At 42.7% G+C, this 21,422-nt stretch overlaps 1 protein-coding gene across 1 annotated transcript; it reads right to left on the minus strand.

The window, feature by feature from the left end:
- Positions 1-916: 916 nt before the first annotated feature.
- On the minus strand, positions 917-21,176 carry LOC141178748 (uncharacterized). The gene is made up of 7 exons (XM_073660593.1): positions 21,062-21,176; positions 9,191-9,340; positions 8,960-9,061; positions 8,754-8,877; positions 8,576-8,670; positions 8,287-8,377; positions 917-4,274 (listed from the first exon to the last, which is right to left on the minus strand). Exons 2-7 carry the CDS (start codon positions 9,266-9,268, stop codon positions 2,506-2,508), a joined length of 2,259 nt encoding a protein of 752 aa, XP_073516694.1. The 5' UTR covers positions 9,269-9,340; positions 21,062-21,176; the 3' UTR covers positions 917-2,505.
- Between the last annotated feature and the right edge of the window lie 246 nt (positions 21,177-21,422).

Consider the following 21,422-nt stretch of genomic DNA (forward strand, 5'->3'; position numbering starts at 1 on the left):
ATTGACGCCACCTCCTGACGAAGACAGCCATGCCGAAACGCGCATCAGGGTGAGCGCAATTGAGGAGCGTGTTCACATCCACTGTGGCTGTAAGTATTCTATAGGGTTCATGCTACACTCTTTTTGCTGCCGTTCTTTAATCTTTTTTCCTACTTAGGTGCATTTTCTAGGCTTTAATATGTATTAGCATATACTTTTACCCTGTAGCCTAAGAGGTCAGGGCACTGATACCACTTATAAAGATCTGCTGTCCCCGATATGAGCTATCTATATTAGTACCTATATATAGACAGCGGTGTGACTAACCTCTCATATAGCAACTACTTCTGACCTACCTCACAAGCACCTGCACTTTTATGGAATGCTTCTCTGCATTTTAACAATATATTCTTATTTTTTGGCAGCCCAATTATGTATTTACATCAGAAAAGAATCATGTTAATTTGTCTCATGCTCATTAGTGCTCCTCCATTGTTTTACTATTAACTGTCTCTGTTTCTGCGATTCATATTTTTTTCTGTATAAATTATAATTAATAACATTTTGTAATTTTTTCACTATTATATGGGACTCTGACTTGAAGTTTTTTCCTCTTGTTTCTTATGTATGGAGGAGCATGTGGGGCCCATTATACTGTATACTGGTTGGCCCACGACTTTGTCAAAGTTTTCATGTTGTGAGTTTTACATTCCTGATGTAGAATCAGTCTGGGTAAATGTACATGGACATGACAATAATGGAAAACTGCTAACTGGACTTTGCTACAAGTCTCCTAATATAGCTGAACACGTAGAGGATGAAATGCTGCAACAAATTAAAAAGGCAACAAAAACAAGTCATGGTGAAAAGTGTTGGATCCCTTGAAATTGTTCCAGAAAATGAAGTAATTCTCCCAGAAAATTATTGCAATTACATGTTTTGTTATACACGTTTATTTCCTTTGCGTGTATTGGAACAACACAAGAAAACAGAGAGAAAAAGGCAAATTGAACATAATTTCACACAAAATAGGCCGGACAAAATTGTAGGTAAACAACTTTGTTTCAAGTATGTGAAGCTTGTTCAAACGTAATTGTGGCAAGTAACAGGTGTGGGCAATATGAAAATCACAACTAAAACTAGATAAAAAAGGGAGAAGTTGATTCAATCTTTGCATTGTGTGCATATGTGTGCCACACTAAGCATGGAGAAAACAGAAAAAGGAGAAGAGAACTGTCTGAGGATTTGAGAACCCAAATTGTTGAAAAATATCAACAATTTCAAGGTTATAAGTCCATCTTTAGGGATAAGCATGTTCCTTTGTCCAAGGTACGCAGCATAATCAATAAATTTACAACCCATACAGTCAGATATGGTGGAGGTTCAAAGGTGTTTTGGGGTTGATTCTCTGCCTCTGGCACTAGGTGCCTTGACTGTGTGCAAGACATCATGAAATCTGAAGATTAGCAAAGGATCTTGGGTCACAATGTAGTGCCTAGTGTCAGAAAGCTGGATTTGCGTCCTAGGTCATGGGTCTTCCAGCATGACAATGACCCCAAACATACTTCAAGAAGCACCCAGAAAATGGATGGAAACAAAGTGCTGGAGAGTTCTGACCAGCAAGGAGTCTGGATCTAAATCCCATTGAACACCTGTGGAGAGATCTTAAAATTGCTGTATGGAGACAAATATTACAGTTTGAGAGTCCTCAGTTTTTGATACCATCTTTTCAGTTAGCCATTAGTCAGTAAGCTTTCGAGACTACTCAGGTCTCTTCATCAGACATAGTATAACACAAAATCTGAAGAGTCACATATTTATACACAACATGGCACAGGAATAATGCAATAGATGAGACAAGTGATGTGAAGCAGAAATATCAGTTTTGGAAAGGGAGAAGAAGTTGTGGCCGTAAAAATAAGTGGCCACAAGTAGATCTATTCTTTTTGTCTTTTTTTGTGTGGCGATGAGAATTCATCCTTGTTCTAAGTTTTTGCCTTGTCTCCCCTACATACAGACCCCCAGTTGGACATTTGGTACATATAATTAAGTACATTAGATGTGATGCAGCTGAAAGTATCTGGGATCTTGTGGTCCTGATGTGAGTTGGGAATCTTTATCTTGTCCGTGGTCATTATAAATGGACAGGTTTTACATATACAGTGGATGAGGATGAATTTTGTAAGTTTCACCACAAAGGTGAAACTATCCTCCCGGTTAGTTTGCTTTCCCTCCCAGTACCTTTTCATTCTAACAATGATAGGTTTTTGAGAGATTATACTTGTTCCTTCTATTTTTTGTTCTCCTTAGCTTGACTTCTTCGCCCTATATGAATGTGTTTTTGTTTCTCATTCAGGGTTTTCGTATTTTACTTCATACTTTTCTTTCCCCTTGTTGACAGTGTGTTGCAGCCTCCCCTCTGGTTCCTCAGGAGGTACGAGAAACTCCTCAACGGCTTATTAAGGAGTTAGGTCAGTGGTGGTGTTTTTAGTTGTGCAGCTAGGGCCTTTCTTGTCTGTACAGAGACTAGTTGGGTGTAGTTGTGGCATTCTCCCCTGTGTGGGTTCTCCGGTGGTTATCAAGATTCGCTTTCTGGTTAAAACATTTCCCACATTTTGAACAAGAAAAAGGCTTCTTCCCTGTGTGAATTCTCTGATGTTTATTAAGATCTGATTTCTGTACAAAACATTTCCCACAATCTGAACATGAAAATGGCTTCTCCCTTGTGTGAGTTTTGTGATGTTTTATAAGAGTAGACTGCGCTGTAAAACATTTCCCACATTCTGAACATGAAAATGGCTTCTCTCCTGTGTGAGTTCTCTGATGGTTGATAAGAGTTGATTTCTCTGCAAAACATTTTCCACATTCTGGACATGAAAAAGGCTTCTCCCCTGTGTGAGTTCTCTGATGTGTGATAAGCTTTGATTTCTTTACAAAACATTTCCCACATTCTGAACATGAAAATGGCTTCTCCCCTGTGTGAGTTTTGTGATGTTTTATAAGAGTAGACTGCGCTGTAAAACATTTCCCACATTCTGAACATGAAAATGGCTTCTCTCCTGTGTGAGTTCTCTGATGACTGGTAAGAGTTGATTTCTCTGCAAAACATTTTCCACATTCTGAACATGAAAAAGGCTTCTCCCCTGTGTGAGTTCTCTGATGTTTGATAAGCTTTGATTTCTTTGCAAAACATTTCCCACATTCTGAACAAGAAAATGGCTTGTCCCCTGTGTGAGTTCTCTGATGTGCAATAAGAGCTGACTTCTCTGTAAAATATTTCACACATTCTGAAGAAAATGGCTTCTCCCCTGTGTGAGTTCTCTGATGTGTGATAAGAGATGATTTCTCTGTAAAATATTTCACACATTCTGAACAAAAAAAAGGCTTCTCACCTGTGTGAGTTCTCTGATGTTTGATAAGAGTTGATTTCTCTGTAAAACATTTCACACATTCTGAACATGAAAAAGGCTTCTCCCCTGTGTGAGTTTTGTGATGCTTGATAAGATTTGATTTCTTTGCAAAACACTTCCCACATTCTGAACAAGAAAATGGCTTCTCCCCTGTGTGAGTTCTCTGATGTATATTAAGATGTGATTTCTGTGCAAAACATTTCCCACAATCTGAACATGAAAATGGCTTCTCCCCTGTGTGAGTTTTGTGATGCTTGATAAGATTTGATTTCTCTGTAAAACATTTCCCACATTCTGAACATGAAAATGGCTTCTCCCCTGTGTGAGTTCTCTGGTGCTCAAGAAAACTAGATTTCCGGTTAAAACATTTCCCACAATCTGAACATGAAAATGGCTTCTCCCCTGTGTGAGTTTTGTGATGCTTGATAAGAGTTGATTTCTCTGTAAAACATTTCACACATTCTGAACAGGAAAATGGCTTCTCTCCTGTGTGAGTTCTCTCATGCCTAACAAGATTTGATTTCTGATTAAAACATCTCCCACACTTGGAGCAAGAAAATCTATTCTTCACTGTGTGAATTTTTTGATGTTTGAGAAAAGACTTTTTGAGAGGAAAACTATTTCTATATTCTGAACGTGAAAATGGCTTCTTTGCTTTAGGAGCAGTTTGTTTTTTAATGCTTATTTTGTGAGTTTGATTTCCCTCAGTAGTCGGTAATGAATCAGAAGACAGGACTTGTTTCATAGGATCAGATGACAGATCTTTGCTGTGAAGGGATGATGGTAGATCTGGAGTAATGGCATTCACTTCAATTGTATCCTGTGGGATCTCAAGATCATCTGATATAAAAATCTCCTGTCCCTCTGATCTCCTGATACAGTCATCTGCCAAGAATAAAACCAATTATTATTTTTTAATAAAAAATCCTTGAATTTTATATTTTTGAACATTTCTACTTAAACTGTCTGTAAATAAAGGCAAGTTATATAAAAAAAAAAAATTCATTTATTCACCAGGACAATGACCATCTAATAGAAAACCTCATAGGATGAACCAGTGGAGCGTGGTGTTCAACTGTTTGTTCATTCTGCCTCCCAAATATGGAGTAAAAGGCGCAGGCTCTGTCCAGCCACTAAGATTAGGTAGCCTGGGACCAGTAGTACCATCCAGTCTGGCAGTATGGGTGTGTGTGCTGTCCAGCTGGAGTAACCTACTCCCTGCTTCAGCCATTTGGAAAGCACCGCACCCTACTAAAGCTGGAAGCATATTGCCGGAAGCTGCCAGATCCAGCCTTGTTCTCCTCTGGTTCAGTCCTCTGTGATCAGCTCCCGGCTTGTGTATTTGCTTCCGGTTGTGACCTCGGCCCGTTTACTGACTACTCGTGTCTTCTGATTTTGTATTTTCTCTGCCCTCCTGGTTCTGATCCGGCTACCTGACTATTCTTATTCCCATCTCACTCCACAGAACAGCAGGTAACACTATGGCCCAAGCCTAGGGGTCTCTGTGTAAGTCCAGATCCATGTAGAGGGGTTAAAGGGTGATGAGCAAAGTCATTTGTGAAATCTGTAAAGAGGGTAGATAGTGACAAGCCTGTTTGTGGTGGCCATCTTTTGAGCTGCCAGGTGACCATGAACAGTGCCCCCAATACATTGCGTCTGCGAACTATTCCAGTTAAGATCTGCATTCAAATAGCTAAATGGCGCTCCTTCCCTTCTTACCCTGCCATGTGCCCAGACAGTAGTGTACAACCGTATATAGGGGATTGTCAGATTCAAGAGAAGTTGGAAAATAATTTGTAAGGTCCATTTGTTTCCTATTATCCTTTGTGAAGAATTCCAGAATTATCACCACATAAAGTGACGCGGGAAGGGGTTAAATCAGAGGATTACTGAAGTCAAAAACTGTGAGTATAGACAATAAAACATCTACTGAAATGATCAAACTCAACAGTCTTCATCAGAGAAAAATGAGTAACTAGTGGTGAAACCTCTCTGGGGTAATTAGAGTCTGGGGCTCGGTGGCTCTTCATCATCTAAACTATCGTAAGGGACAATATTTTCTGTCACATGAGTGTCAAGAAGAAATATTAGACATTTAAAGTGAAGTTTTTTACAATACTGCAGAGCTGAGGGGTCTTAAATTTAGATCTCGGGCATTTGGAAGAGGCAATGGAGATCTTTTTGAAAGACTACCAGGGAGTTACAGAGACACATAAGTGAGGCCGGCCGATTCCACCACAATCAAACTATCATACAGAATGAACTTGTAAAAAAAGAAAGAATATATAAACATGTAACATCCCCAACAACAACGTATGTATGAAGGGAAAAATCCAACACTAAACCGGAGTCGCACTCATTTATGGTGGACCATTGGAGGTATGATGAATCCTGACCAGAAGAGTAGAGAAAGTATTAGTGCCCCCATGTCAGGAGAGATTGTGCAGGAATCTGAATTCTTTAGGATTGAAAACATAATGGAATTTATGACGTGGAGTGAATCCATGAAACCAGGGCTCGAGCCATGCCACCACATCTCCTGCAGGCGTGAATAGATGTGTATTACAGCCATCAGCCACGCACAGCTTAGAGATACAGTTAGGTCCATATATATTTGGACAGGGACAACATTTTTCTAATTTTGGTTCTAGACATTACCACAATGAATTTTAAACAAAACAATTCAAATGCAGTTGAAGTTCAGACTTTCAGCTTTCATTTGAGGTTATCCACATTAAAATTGGATGAAGGGTTTAGGAGTTTCAGCTCCTTAACATGTGCCACTCTGTTTTTAAAGGGACCAAAAGTAATTGGACAGATTAAATAATTGTAAATAAAATGTTCATTTCTAGTACTTGGTTGAAAACCCTTTGTTGTCAATGACTGCCTGAAGTCTTGAACTCATGGACATCACTAGACGCTGTGTTTCCTTCTTTTGATGCTCTGCCAGGCCTTCACTGCGGTGGTTTTCAGTTGCTGTTTGTTTGTGGGCCTTTCTGTCTGAAGTTTAGTCTTTAACAAGTGAAATGCATGCTCAATTGGGTTGAGATCAGGTGACTGACTTGGCCATTCAAGAATATTCCACTTCTTTGCTTTAATAAACTCCTGGGTTGCTTTGGCTTTGTTTTGGGTCATTGTCCATCTGTAGTATGAAACGACGACCAATCAGTTTGGCTGCATTTGGCTGGATCTGAGCACACAGTATGGCTCTGAATACATAAGGAATTCATTCGGCTGCTTCTGTCCTGTGTCAGATCATCAATAAACACTAGTGACCCAGTGCCACTGGCAGCCATGCATGCCCGTGCCATCACACTGCCTCCGCCGTGTTTTACAGATGATGTGGTATGCTTTGGATCATGAGCTGTACAACGCCTTCGCCATACTTTTCTCTTTCCATCATTCTGGTAGAGGTTGATCTTGGTTTCATCTGTCCATAGAATGTTCTTCCAGAACTGTGCTGGCTTTTTTTTCATGTTTTTAAGCAAAGTCCAGTCTAGGCTTTTTATTCTTGATGCTTATGAGTGGCTTGCACCGTGCAGTGAACCCTCTGTAGTTACTTTCATGAAGTCTTCTCTTTATGGTAGATTTGGATATTGATATGCCTACCTCCTGGAGAGTGTTGTTCACTTGGTTGGCTGTTGTGAAGGGGTTTCTCTTCACCATGGAGATTATTCTGCGATCATCCACCACTGTTGTCTTCCGTGGGCGCCCAGGTCTTTTTACATTGATGAGTTCACCGGTGCTTTCTTTCTTTCTCATGATGTACCAAACTATAGATTTTGCCACTCCTAATATTGTAGCAATTTCTCGGATGGTTTTTTTCTGTTTTTGCAGCTTAAGGATGGCTTGTTTCACCAGCATGGAGAGCTCTTTTGACCGCATGTTTACTTCACAGCAAAACCTTCCAAATGCAAGCACCACACCTCAAATCAACTCCAGGCCTTTTATCTGCTTAATTGAGAATGACATAACGAAGGGATTGCCCACACCTGTCCATGAAATAGCCTTGGAGTCAATTGTCCAATTACTTTTGGTCCCTTTAAAAACAGGGTGGCACATGTTAAGGAGCTGAAACTCCTAAACCCTTCATCCAATTTTAATGTGGATACCCTCAAGCTGAAAGTCTGAACTTCAACTGCATCTGAATTGTTTTGTTTAAAATTCATTGTGGTAATGTCTAGAACCAAAATTAGAAAAATGTTGTCTCTGTCCAAATATATATGGACCTAACTGTATATCATGGCACAGGTGTAATGTTTTTTATGTAGTTTATCAAAATCCTGTTTGAAGTTAGTTGGTTTAAAAAGAAATTGAAAAGTCGGGATAAAGGGAAACTCTGTTGTTATTGTACAGAAATTTACACTTGTCCCTCACTGGACATTTAATGTTATCGATCAAAAAAGCAAACTTTGGCCAGAAAGACTGGACCTGGTCTTGTAGGCACCATACGAGCACATTCAGCAGCACAGAAGGGATAGAAGGTAGATTCATCCAATAAGATATCAGGGATCTAGGAAGCCAACAGCATCATTACCCTCCGCTTTCTCTTACAGTCCCATCATAATTTTTCTTCAAGTGATTTTCTCACTTGTCAGCACTTTCTACGTACGCTGTCATTTGGCTTTGTAGTTTACAGACTTGGGCAGGTAACGGTCAGCGTCTACTAATCCCAGGGGGTAGGTAGATCCTCCAGGTTGTAAGTTCTATAGAAAAGGGCTTTCACAATTACACAAAGTAAATTGAATATTTTCGGAAGGAGGAGAATGTTGTGGTCTAGCAGCAAAATGGTGATCACACGATTGTGATATGGCCGGACTACACCACCGATAAAGCATCCACAGCCGGTGACTGAGAAGAATCTGTGACTTCTCTGCATTTAGTGGTTACTACTCACCTGGGTAGTCATATGTAGGAATCTCCTCCTTACACCGCTCATCACCCCTCACATATGTCTCTGTAGTATTAATATGAGTCAGATCTTCACCCTGAAACAAATATTATAAAAGTCAAAGACAAATGGAGAAGTCACATGTGTGATCAGCTCTAATCCTGCCATCTCCACCGTTCTCATTATACAAGTATAAAACATATAATACTGGTGGATGAAACAAGACTGAGCACAAGACCCTCACAGCCGTCTACACATCATAGGGGAGATCTCATGACACCTTCTCTCCATCTACCTGATGATCCTGAGGAACATTGGGATCTTCTTGTTTACAGTCCTGTGGAAGAAGAGGACGGGGACATCTCTCTGGTGTCCTCTTACTGGATAGATCTGGAGGAAACACATACAGGGACTGAATTCATTCTTTCCATACAGATACTTATAGGCTGTGTGTATTTAGTCCTGTCTATTACCTGATGATGTGAGGGGTTGGGGAACCTCCATCATGATGTCCTTGTACAGATCTTTGTGTCCTTCTAAATACTCCCACTCCTCCATGGAGAAATAGATGGCGACATCCTGACACCTTATAGGAACCTGACACATACAATGATACCGTCATCCCCCGATCCCTTCATAGTATTACTGTATAATGTCCCAGCATTCCCAGCAGCGTCACCTCTCCAGTCAGCAGCTCAATCATCTTGTAGGTGAGTTCTAGGATCTGGTCATTGATGTCCTCATGTATCAGGGGGCGAGGTGGAGACCCCGTGATTAATCTCTGGTTATGGAGAGACACATTAATAAATCTCACTACAGACATTTCCAGAGTCCTCACCTCTCCAGTTCTGTCCATCTGTTATTCCCATAGATAAGTATGATGTAATGTGACATCATCAAAATATCTCACCTCTCCAGTAAGCCGGAAGAGGATCTCTAGGGTGAGGTGTAATATCCTCTCCACTATCTTGTCTCTGTCCATATCCATCTTTGATAGGTAAATCAGGAAAATTTTCTTATATAGAAGATCTTCACTGAGAGGATCCGGTATTGTAGAGACCTGAATTAGAAGAAGATGAGCCGATGTAACATCATAAAAATCCTGTGTAATAATGCAACTACTGAAGATAATAAGGGGAAACATACGAGGAGATTTATTATTTTAAATTTAGTTTTTTCTTTACATCTAGGAATAAAACCTTTATATTTTAGGCCACAGACAACAAGCAGTTTCTTCCTCGAAGTCTGCAGCTGAAAATGTTTCTCATAGACTCACCTTCCATAACGCTAATTCTCGTCTCATTTTCCGTCACTGGAATTGGCATTAGCAATAATGCAGGAGATATTTATTTCACGTGACATGAGAAATAACTACTTCATGATGAGGAAACATCTACTACGGATCTAAAACCATATTTGGAGACAGTCCGTCACTGACTACATCTCCACAGTGGCCGTCTGTATGAATGTTTCCAGTCTTCCCCGAACTGTAATCTTCTATCAAGTTACATCTCATGTCTGATTCACACACAGAAGTTTGAGGCATTTATAAAAGCGGTTTTGTTTGCACAAATGCCGCGGACAGAAATTATTTGATACTAAAGTCTACATGTACAGTGTATTATGGGTTTTATTTCTAGCCTTAGGCTTTCCTATATTACAAGAAAAAAAACCATAAAAAAGCAGATATTAAAAGGTTTCAAAAGAAAATTTGCTCCAACAATTCTTGTAAAAAGAAAAAACATGCAAAAAGCAGAAGACACATTTTGTAATTTTTTAACATGTTATGAACTCTTTTGGGCACCAGAACATAGATGTACACCTCAGGGATGGCACAGGTGCGGCAGCAACAAAATCCCTGGCAGTTTAACCACTTGCTCCTGCAAAAAGCAAACATGGCATCTAAGAAGGTGTGACAGAGTTCAGCTGAATGCCCTCCTCCCCCAAGTACTGGGCCTGTAATGTACAAAAGTCTATTAGGCCGGGCCAGAGGCAGAGTTCCATAACTTACTTTTTAACGCCTCCATAAACATTAGACTAAAGTTACATGGAAGTACTGATTTTGGTCGACTATATAATGTATTTGGGGACCTCCCTACAGATGCAGTCAGACATACAAACCACAGGAAAGCTGGAATATTTGTGTATGGGGGAGTCTGGAGGGATAGCCGTCTGCCAAATGATCGTTCAGCCAACACTTATCTCATGTGTATGGGGCAGTTAGTATTACACTGACAGGCAGTGATAATACACGGCACTACAGTAGTACAGTGCATCACATGAGCAATCAAAGGCTTCTGTGTTGTATGATCGCACTAATGAGAGTTATTTTAAAAAGTTTATAAAAAAGGTTTAAAAAAAAGTTTTAAAGTGAAAATATCACAGTTTTAGCAAAAATAAATATTTGTCACTATAAGGAAAACATGCATATAATGAGAAAATGGAGAGGGAGGTCGGCTCACTGTTTATTTAATGCACCTTGTCTGAAGAACACCGCATGGAGTCACCCTGGTCAGGGACTGTGAAGACCCAGGGTCTTCTGTTGGTGTAACGCTACTAAAACAACACAGGGTGAGGGTAAAACAGCATGGTAATACTTTATTGAACCACAAAGAAGACATTAAACATACAGAACAGTCCCAGCAAATACCCAAGATGGTACAACATTACACAGTCTCACCCTTCCTTCTCCGCCAGCCTGGGATAGAACAGCTGCGACTTTAGAGACTTCCAGTGCTGACTACCTCAACCAGTGGCCCTCCGCTTCAGGTGGGCTCCCACAGAGAGAAGGTAGCGGCAAGTTTAGGAAGTCAACAGTCCATTGAGGTACAAGACCAGGAGACCCGATGGTCCCATCCTGGCCTCTCCGAGAGTTTTCATGGGACCAGACGACCGGTGGGTCCCTCTTGGCAACTCCAAATGTCTCCATGGGTTCTAAGTGACTGGTGGGTCCCTCCTAGCAACACCAAAACAGCATATCCATGGGGCCAAGTGACTTTTTCGTCCTCTCCCGGACTTCCCAAAAGTATCCATGGTCTCTCTGATGGTTAATGGAGCAGATCTGAAACTTTCCAGTGAGGGCTGATACCCTTAGATTAGAAACATGTAGAATACAAATCTGTGTCTCTTTAGATGCCATGCAATCCATCTACTTTGCTGAAGGATGTCTCCCATTCTCCTTCCAAAGTCCTTCTGATGTTCCGTGATTCTCTGTCCCAAATTTCATTCTGTCTACAGCACTACAGACATCCCTGTTTATATTTACATCTATGTGAGGTCATAAAGCCCAGGTAAAAGAGGTAAAGGTGCAGGGATCACTTATCATTGTTTGAGCTAATCTACTTACACAGTTGGTATCACAGGGGCTGTTGTAAATAAACTTTCTGCTGACTTAGTGCAATTTGTCATTATCACAGTAAACATGATTGTTTCCAAACGAACAGAATTCAGCATTCAGGGTTATACAAATACTATGACCTTTTTGATCAGCAAGAGAAATACAGTCCCTGACGAAGCTACTGTAGTAGCGATACACGTAGGTATCTATGCCCTACGTGTATCACTACTACAGTAGCTTCATCAGGGGTCGTATGTTTTTTAACCACTTGTGTGTCCCTACATGAAATAAAGTTGCTATTTTATTTATTATTTGTAGTAATTCTTATTATTTTTGGATGTGCATTATCTCACTGTGCAAGCTTTTCTCTACCTACTTCTTTATGTGCTTTGTTGCACAGTTACCATTGCACCCCGTATCATATTTCAGTGATTTAGATTGTGTGGTGCCGACTGCCAAATATCTTAATAGATTAATGTCTTCTAATACATTTTTTTTAGGGGCCCTGACGTGCATCCCACGTATTGTAGTTAACTCTCTATACACTCTATTAAATAAATGACCCCCTATAGTGTTACAATTGATGAAATTGTGTACTGAAAATTGCTGTACCGTTAGGTTTTCTTCAAATGTGTCGGTTTTATTAACATCGTTGCATGCTTTACAGGGTGTATGTCCACATTTAAAAAAACCTTATAGGATAACCAAGTTACATTGCGTTTGATATTTGTTTCTTGCTTATTCTGCCTAGTGTAGAAGCCTTTTTGGATCCAAAACTCAAACAAAATATGCAAAAGAATTTACAAAGTCTGGAGGATGCCATCTCAGACAGCAAAAAAACTACGTTTGAGAGAGATATCAAAGACTACGAGTCAAATTCAATTTACACATGGAAATGAAACAAACCAGGATCTACTGTTCAGAAATACAGGTCACACAATAAATTCAAAGGAAATAGAGGAGAGCTGAGGTCAGCTTCACAAATCCTAATGTGTCCATGGGTTCCTCTAATTATAATTCTCTGAGGACTTATCTGATGCATCAGTGGGATCAACTAAAGAAAGATGGAACAAAAATAAATTCTCAAGAACGCCCCACAATCCAGCACAAAACAATGAGCGGGCAGAAAGCTCAAACGTGCCCGGACATGTGCGTTCCACGCCGGAGGGCATCACGGTCTCCTACCTGCGCATGAGCATGTCCGGAAGCATGCGTTCCACGCCGGATCGCATATGGTATTGGATTGCATACCACCAACATAGAAAAATCCTATCTCTGAGATCAGCATCATGGGAGACTAAAAACAAGTACTGCACATCCTCCCATCATGCAATAGGCATGTAGATCTACTTTATCACTACAAAAAATATGGGATGGTGGCCCACAGTATATTCCTAAATGGTCAAATTTGACCTCTATTACACAATTAGAGATACACAAGGATCACCACACTTGTTAATGATGAAATAGTATAAGTGGAATATAATTGATAAGTAATAATTCTGATATAGAAGCTCAGATATCTCGGTGAAGTACAACAATATGTGAACCCCATTCACAGGAAACTGACTAGCAATGGGTAGAGCATAAAATCCAAAAATATAATCCAGAATGGGGCTGTAGTCACACAAAACAGGCATAGGAAATTTGCTCACCGAGTCCCTTAGGGGCTCGTGAATCCAGTCTAACAATCCACTCACTTTCCTTTCAGAGGATACATCTATTATGATCACCTCCTCTCACATTGGGTTTAACCACCTCAATGATACAAAAGGAGAGGTCTCCGGGTTCACCTCGATGTGCACTGTTCATGTGTCTCACTAATGGGATCTCCCGACCATGGCATATATCGCCCAAATGCTCCCCTACTCTCCTCCTAGACACCCTCTTGATCTTGTCTACATATTCTAGGGGGCAGGTGCATGTGGCCATATATACTAGTCATGAAGTTTTACAGATGGAATAATCCCACTGGAAAAAGATTTTAGCCATGGAGGAACTTGAGAAAGATTTACATGGTCTCATCCAATTACATGTACAACATTCTCCAGATCTAAAGAAACCGTAGATTCTTCTATCTAGCCAAGTCCCCTTGGGTGCAGTTTTTTTTATAGAAACTGTGCATGGTCCCTAATTGACCAACCCTTTCTGAAAGTTATTGTGGGAGTAGATTCCACAGCACCCTCAGGTCTGGGTCGACCACAAGTATATCCCAGTGTTTTCTGAGGATATGAAAGATACAGTCACTCTGATTGTCATAAGTTTTTCTTACTCGTGTAGTCCAATCTTCTTCTTGGTCTCTTGGATTGGTATGGAGGAGTGTCTCTCTCTCCCATTTTTCTGCAAACGATGATGCGGAATCGAAAATGTACCATGAGTACCCTTTATCCCTTAATCTGGTGTTCAGGTCTATTGCCTGTATATTAAAATCTGTGACATTCGAGCAGTACCTTCTCAACCGTAAAAATTGGCCCTTGGGTTTTCCTCTTTGTATGGGGATGGGGGTGGTGGTTATCCCACTTCAATAGTTTATTAGTGCTTGAAGGTTTATGGTAGATGAGTGTCCCTAGGGTCCCATTTCAATCTTTCTTGATCAGTACATACAGGAACGTCAACTGGTAATAATTGGTGTTGGTCTGCTCCTTTAAACAAAATGTACTTTTCAGGTTATCCCCCCAGCACCCTCACTTATCTTCCCTTCTTTTGAGGCCCACAGAGTCAGACTCTACCGGCCATTCTCCCTGCGAGTGGCGGTTGTGTATCGCCCTCCGGGCCCCTCCCGTCAGTTTGTGGATCATTTTGCCACTTGGCTTCCCAACTTTCTATGCTATGACATCCCCACCCTCATCATGGGAGACTTTAACATCCCAATTGGCGATTCAGTCTCCCCATCTGCCGCTCATCTTTTATCGCTAACTTCCTCCTTCGGCCTTTCACAGCTTACTAATTCTCCTACACATGATGGAAATACTCTTGACCTGATCTTCGCCCGGCTCTGTTCAATATATGACTTTACTAACGCTCCTCTTCCGCTCTCTGATCACAACCTTCTTTCATTCTCTGTCAAGAACTGTCCCCCTGCTCAAGACACCCCCACTTTCCACACTTACAGAAATATACAATCCATTAACACCCAGAAATGTATGAAAATGTTGCAAACATCATTGGCTCCAATCTCCTCCCTCACATGTCCTGACTCTGCACTGAAGCATTATAACGAAACATTGCAATGCTCCCTGGATGAAGCTGCACCTCCTACACAGAGAACAACTCGGCGCAGATGAGGACAACCCTGGAACACGCTTCTCCAGCGGTGCTCCACGTGCGCTGAACGGCTGCGGAGAAAATCTAATCTGCCCGAAGATTTCCTCCATTATAAATTTATGCTTAAAACCTATAACTCCGGCCTTCACCTCTCCAAACAAACCTACTATAATAAACTCATCATCTCACGGTCCAATAATCCTAAACGACTCTTTGACACGTTTCACTCTCTCCTCAATCAAACAGCACAAGGCCCGACCACCGACCTCAGCGCTGACGATCTGGACAATTATTTCAAAGAAAAAATTGACCATATCAGACGGGAAATTTTCTCCCAAACCTCACATGTAATGCATGCTCCTCCCTCCCACACTGCATCTTGCTCATTTTCTGACTTCGAACCAGTCACGGAAGAAGAAGAAAAAAAACATCCCTGGACGAGAACTGTGATGCTAACTACAGACCTGTCTCCAATCTTCCCTTTATCTCTAAACTCCTGGAACGCCTTGTCCAGTCCCGTCTGATCCGCTATCTCTCAGATAACTCTCTTCTTGACCCTTTACAATCTGGTTTCCGCTCTTTACATTCTACTGAAACTGCCCTCACTAAAGTCTCTAATGATCTACTAACAGCCAAATCAAATGGGCACTACTCCCTGCTGATTCTCCCAGATCTCTCTGCATCATTCGACACTGAAGATCAACAGCTCGTCCTCACTATGCTAAGCACTATCGGCCTCAAGGACACCCTTCTCTCTAGGTTCTCCTCCTATCTCTCTGACCTCTCATTCACTGTGTCTTTTGCTGGCTCCTGCTCCTCTCTCCTTCCCCTTATTGTCGGGGTTCCTCAATGATCAGTCCTAGGCACCCTTCTTTTCTCCTTATACATCGCTCCTATGGGACAATCAGCAGATTCGGTTTTAAGTACCATCTCTATGCTGATGACCCAATCATACACCTCTTCTCCAAACATCACCCCTGACTTATTACAAAACACCAGTGATTGTCTTTCTGCTGTGTCTAACACTATGTCCTCCCTCTATCTAAAATTGAATTTGTCAAAAACTGAACTACTCGTATTTCCTCCCTCCACTAACCTACAGTACAGACCAAAAGTTTGGACACACCTTCTCATTTAAAGATTTTTCTGTATTTTCTTGACTATGAAAATTGTACATTCACACTGAAGGCATCAAAACTATGAATTAACACATGTGGAATTATATACTTAACAAAAAAGTGTGAAACAACTGAAAATATGTCTTATATTCTAGGTTCTTCAAAGTAGCCACCTTTGGCTTTGAGGACTGCTTTGCACACTCTTGGCATTCTCTTGATGAGCTTCAAGAGGTAGTCACCGGAAATGGTCTTCCAACAATCTTGAAGGAGTTCCCAGAGATGCTTAGCACTTGTTGGCCCTTTTGCCTTCACTCTGCGGTCCAACTCACCCCAAACCATCTCGATTGGGTTCAGGTCTGGTGACTGTGGAGGCCAGGTCATCTGGCGTAGCACCCCATCACTCTACCTCTTGGTCAAATAGCCCTTACACAGCCTGGAGGTGTGTTTGGGGTCATTGTTCTGTTGAAAAATAAACGATGGTCCAGCTAAACACAAATCGGATGGAATAGCATGAAGCTGCAAGATGCTGTGGTAGCCATGCTGGTTCAGTATGCCTTCAATTTTGAATAAATCCCCAACAGTGCCACCAGCAAAGCACCCCCACACCATCACACCTCCTCCTCCATGCTTCACAGTGGGAACCAGGCATGTAGAGTTCATCTGTTCACCTTTTCTGCATCGCACAAAGACACGGTGGTTGGAACCAAAGATCTCAAATTTGGACTCATCAGACCAAAGCACAGATTTCCACTGGTCTAATGTCCATTCCTTGTGTTCTTTAGCCCAAACAAGTCTCTTCTGCTTGTTGCCTGTTCTTAGCAGTGGTTTCCTAGCAGCTATTTTACAATGAAGGCCTGCTGCACAAAGTCTCCTCTTAACAGTTGTTGTAGAGATGTGTCAGCTGCTAGAACTCTGTGTGACATTGACCTGGTCTCTAATCTGAGCTGCTGTTAACCTTCGATTTCTGAGGCTGGTGACTCGGATAAACTTATCCTCAGAAGCAGAGGTGACTCTCGGTCTTCCTTTCCTGGGGCGGTCCTCATGTGAGCCAGTTTCTTTGCAGAACTTGATGGTTTTTGCAACCGCACTTGGGGACACTTTAAAAGTTTGCCAAATTTTTCAGACTGACTGAGCTTCATTTCTTAAAGCAATGATGGCCACTCGTTTTTCTTTACTTAGCTTTTTTCTTGCTATAATACAAATTCTAACACTCTATTCAGTAGGACTATCAGCTGTGTATCCACCAGACTTCTGCACAACACAACTGATGGTCCCAACCCCATTTATAAGGCAAGAAATCCCACTTATTAAACCTGACAGGGCACACCTGTAAAGTGAAAACCATTTCCGGTGACTACCTCTTGAAGCTCATCAAGAGAATGCCAAGAGTGTGCAAAGCAGTCATCAAAGCAAAAGGTGGCTACTTTGACGAACCTAGAATATAAGACATATTTTCAGTTGTTTCACACTTTTTTGTAAAGTATATAATTTCACATGTGTTAATTCATAGTTTTGATGCCTTCAGTGTGAATGTACAATTTTCATAGTCATGAAAATACAGAAAAATCTAAATGAGAAGGTGTGTCCAAACTTTTGGTCTGTACTGTACCTGTGCCCAATATTGCCACTTCAGTTTGTGGCTCCACCATTACTCCCCAGCAACCAGCAACAAGCCCACTGGTTTGTCTTGGGGTCATACTCAATTCAGATCTTGTCTTCACACCTCACATCAAATCACTTGCTCGCGTCATCTACACCTCAAAAACATCTCTAGAATCAGAAATTTTCTTACCTTTGACTTTGTAAAAACTCTCACTGTAGCTCTTATTCATTCTCCTCTGGACTATTGTAACTCTTTACTAATCAGTCTCCCTCTTTCTAAACTCTCCCCTCTTCAATCCATCCTGAATGCAGCAGCCAGGATCATATTCCTCACCAACCGATACACCAATGCCTCTTCCCTGTGCCAGTCATTGCACTGGTTGCCCATCCAATACAGAGTTCAATATAAACTTATCACTCTCACCCACAAAGCGCTCCATGCTTTAGCATCCCCCTACATCTCCTCCATCATCTCAGTCTACCACCCTACAAGTGCCCTCCGTTCTGCTATGAACTTTAAACTAAAATCCTCCGTAATAGGAACCTCACACTCCCGTATCCAAGATTTCTCGCGTGCTGCACCAATTCTTTGGAATGCAGTACTCAGGACAATTCGATTAATTCCCAATACCCACAGTTTTAAGCGTGCCATAAAAACCCATTTCTTTAGACTGGCCTATCACCTCAACACACTTATCTAACTGTCCCAGTTTGGCCCATATTAAAATTTTCTTCAAAATCATGCTCATACCATCCAAATGTAGCACCCCGAGGGCTCGGCTGCTACAGGGGTATTGCACCTCAAACCAGAGGTGTGATATTCCACTCCCGGGTAAGGATGGAGTGTGGACCAGGACTCGGTAGGCTGCATGCACCACACACACCCCATTTCCGAGGGACAGCTCAACGGTGCTCCCACTAGACAGAAGTGCAGGCACGACAGCATCTGTCCCTGGCTGGAGTGGGGAGGGGAAAGTACACCCAGTGGTGTAGGAGCAGATAGGGGTGGGTCTCTGGGCATAGGCAGGAGCCCATTGGTTGCTAGTCACCTGGGCTCGGGTGTTAGAAGGAGGTATAAAAGGTGGGCACCATCTTAGATCAGTGTTCAGTCCGGGGAGTGCAGTCTGAGGAGAAGACAGGAAGCAGAGCCTCTGCATGGGCTCTGCTCCGCAGGCAGGCCTTGTCAGGAGGCTGGAGCCTGAGAGAGAGAGAAAGGAGAAGGAACAGAAAGGAAAGTAAGATAGGAACTGGAACAGAGGAGGAAGGAAGCAAGGAACAGGAACACAGAGAAAGGCCCAGAGACCAGAGTGAAGAAGGAACCCTAAGAACCCACGAGATAACGGGTGAAGGGTTGGCAGAGCAGGGTACCGGAACCCAAATTGGTGGAGGCGACTAATCCTCAGCCAAAACCGGAGGTTGTGACCACATCTTGGTGCGACCCCTCACTACATCCACCAGGAAAGCATACCACATAGGGTCAGGGAAACCGGAGAGAGGTTTCGCCAACAGAAGGCCCGAGGAAGCTGGACAAAGGTGGGTCACTGGTGGGGACGGCCAGAGAAGGGAAGAGAAGGGAGCCCTGTGCCACACTCTGGAATTGCCTGGGAGTTGACCGATTCCCTCACCTGGTGGACGCAGCACGACTTGGGCAGTCATCGCCTGCAGCATTGACACGAATAACAACTGTGAGTAAAGCATTGGAAACTGCAATTACAAGTCTCTGTGTTTCATCGCCGCACCAGCACCATTAGTATTGGGACGCTCACACCATCACTACCATCATCTACTCTAGCTGCCCTGAGGCAATACTTCTCCCGTGGGGAGTTATCCCATTCTTGGCTGCGCATATAACATCAGCCTCAGCGGTCTGCAGCGCAGCGGTGATCCCCACTGACCGCAATCCACGGGTGGCGTAGTCGGACAATTACAATACAAGTAGACTGCCACTGGTTTGACCACCCTGGGCACGGACCAGGTCACCGCCACACGGAGACTACAACCCCCAGCATCCTACAAAAGGCCCGGTTCCGGGTTCCCAGCACAGGCCCAGGGGGCGCGTCACATGCAGTGATTAGCCTCTGTCTGTACTGTACACATACTGGCAGGCGACCAGTTCATGTAGTGTTATGTACTTACCCTATTTACTATATTATAGCTGTATTATAGAATATATGTACATTTTACCTTTGTGTCTCCCCTATTTGCTTATAGACTGTAAGCTTGCGACCCTCACTCCTTTTAATATTTGAGTTATGCTTATTCTGTAAAGTCTGTATTGTCTGTACAAGTCCCCCCTAAAATTGTAAAGTGATGTGGAATATGTTGGTGCTATAAAAATAAAAATTATTATTATTATAATTAAATTCAGATGTAAATCTAAAGCCCACTCTATTGATGCGGAGTTCCCCGACAAATCTTCCATGAAGTCATTATGTCTGCTACACTCGACTGATCTCGATTTCAAGAAACGTCTTACTCCTCTGATACCATCCTCAGGCCGTATATTACTGTACAAAGCCTCGATATCTAGTAAGGCCGGCTGCTCCCCTACATGCATGTATACATGCTCGAGGGTATACATGGAGGGGAGCAGGCAAAGGGAAAACCAACTCCAGAGGGATTATTCCAACTGCAAAACCGGTACTGTGGGGGCATCATACATCCTGTATAAGGGGCATAATGGGGCATTACACTGTGTGGGGGGATCATACATACTGCATAAGGGGCATAATGGGGGCATTACACTGTGTGGGGGCATGATACAACTTGCATAAGTGGCATAATGAGGGCATTACACTGTGTGGGGGCAACATACATCCTGCATAAGGGGCATAATGGGGGCATTACACTGTGTGGGGGGATCATACATACTGCATAAGGGGCATAATGGGGGCATTACACTGTGTGGAGGCATCAAATATACTGCACAAGGGGCATAATGGGGGCATTACACTGTGTAGGGGCAACATACATCCTGCATAAGGGGCATAATGGGGACATTACACTGTGTGGGGGCATCATACATCCTGCATAAGGGGCATAATGGGGGCATTACACTGTGTGGGGGCATCATACATCCTGCATAAGGGGCATAATGGGGGCATTACACTGTGTGGGGGCATCATACATCCTGCATAAGGGGCATAATGGGGGCATTACACCGTGTGGGGGCATCATACATCCTGCATAAGGGGCATAATGGAGGCATTACACAGTGTGGGGGCATCATACATCCTGCATAAGGGGCATAATGGGGGCATTACACTGTGTGGGGGTCCCGTACTCTGAGAACAATACGTTTCCTCCCTTCCTGTCTCCATAGTTGGGTCGTATGTACCTATTACAGGAAACAGAACAGAAACCTTATGATTCTTATAAAGGGGCAACACAAGACCCCAAAAGAGTCTCCGTGCTGAAGGGGTTAATGCCCCCTGCTGCCAGTAATGGGGTCTCCACATACCTCCACCTGCAGAGACGCCACGGTAGCGTCTAGATTGGAGTTGATCTCCTGAGGGGGAGGAGTGATTTCATTCTATCATGACGTCACCGGAAGGGGCGGGGCTTCTCAGTCCAGTGGACGCTCTTCCACCTGCAGCTGCAGCAGTGCACATTGTGCCGGGACCGGAGGATGGTGATGAGGAGTTCAGCTTTGTGCTGTGAGGACTGAGGTGGGGGAACTGACCATGTGAATAAATGCTGTGGAGGCATAAAGGGGGCTGTATGGCTGGTGTGAGGAGGCATGGGGTATGTAGAGGGACATCCAGGGGGCTGTGTGGCTGGTGTGAGGAGGCATGGGGTATGTAGAGGGGCATCCAGGGGGC

Source organism: Phyllobates terribilis, unplaced genomic scaffold (genome assembly GCF_046119375.1).
Source record: "Phyllobates terribilis strain yellow unplaced genomic scaffold, ASM4611937v1 Scaffold_30__1_contigs__length_15301838, whole genome shotgun sequence".
NCBI classification, from domain to species: Eukaryota; Metazoa; Chordata; class Amphibia; order Anura; family Dendrobatidae; genus Phyllobates; species Phyllobates terribilis.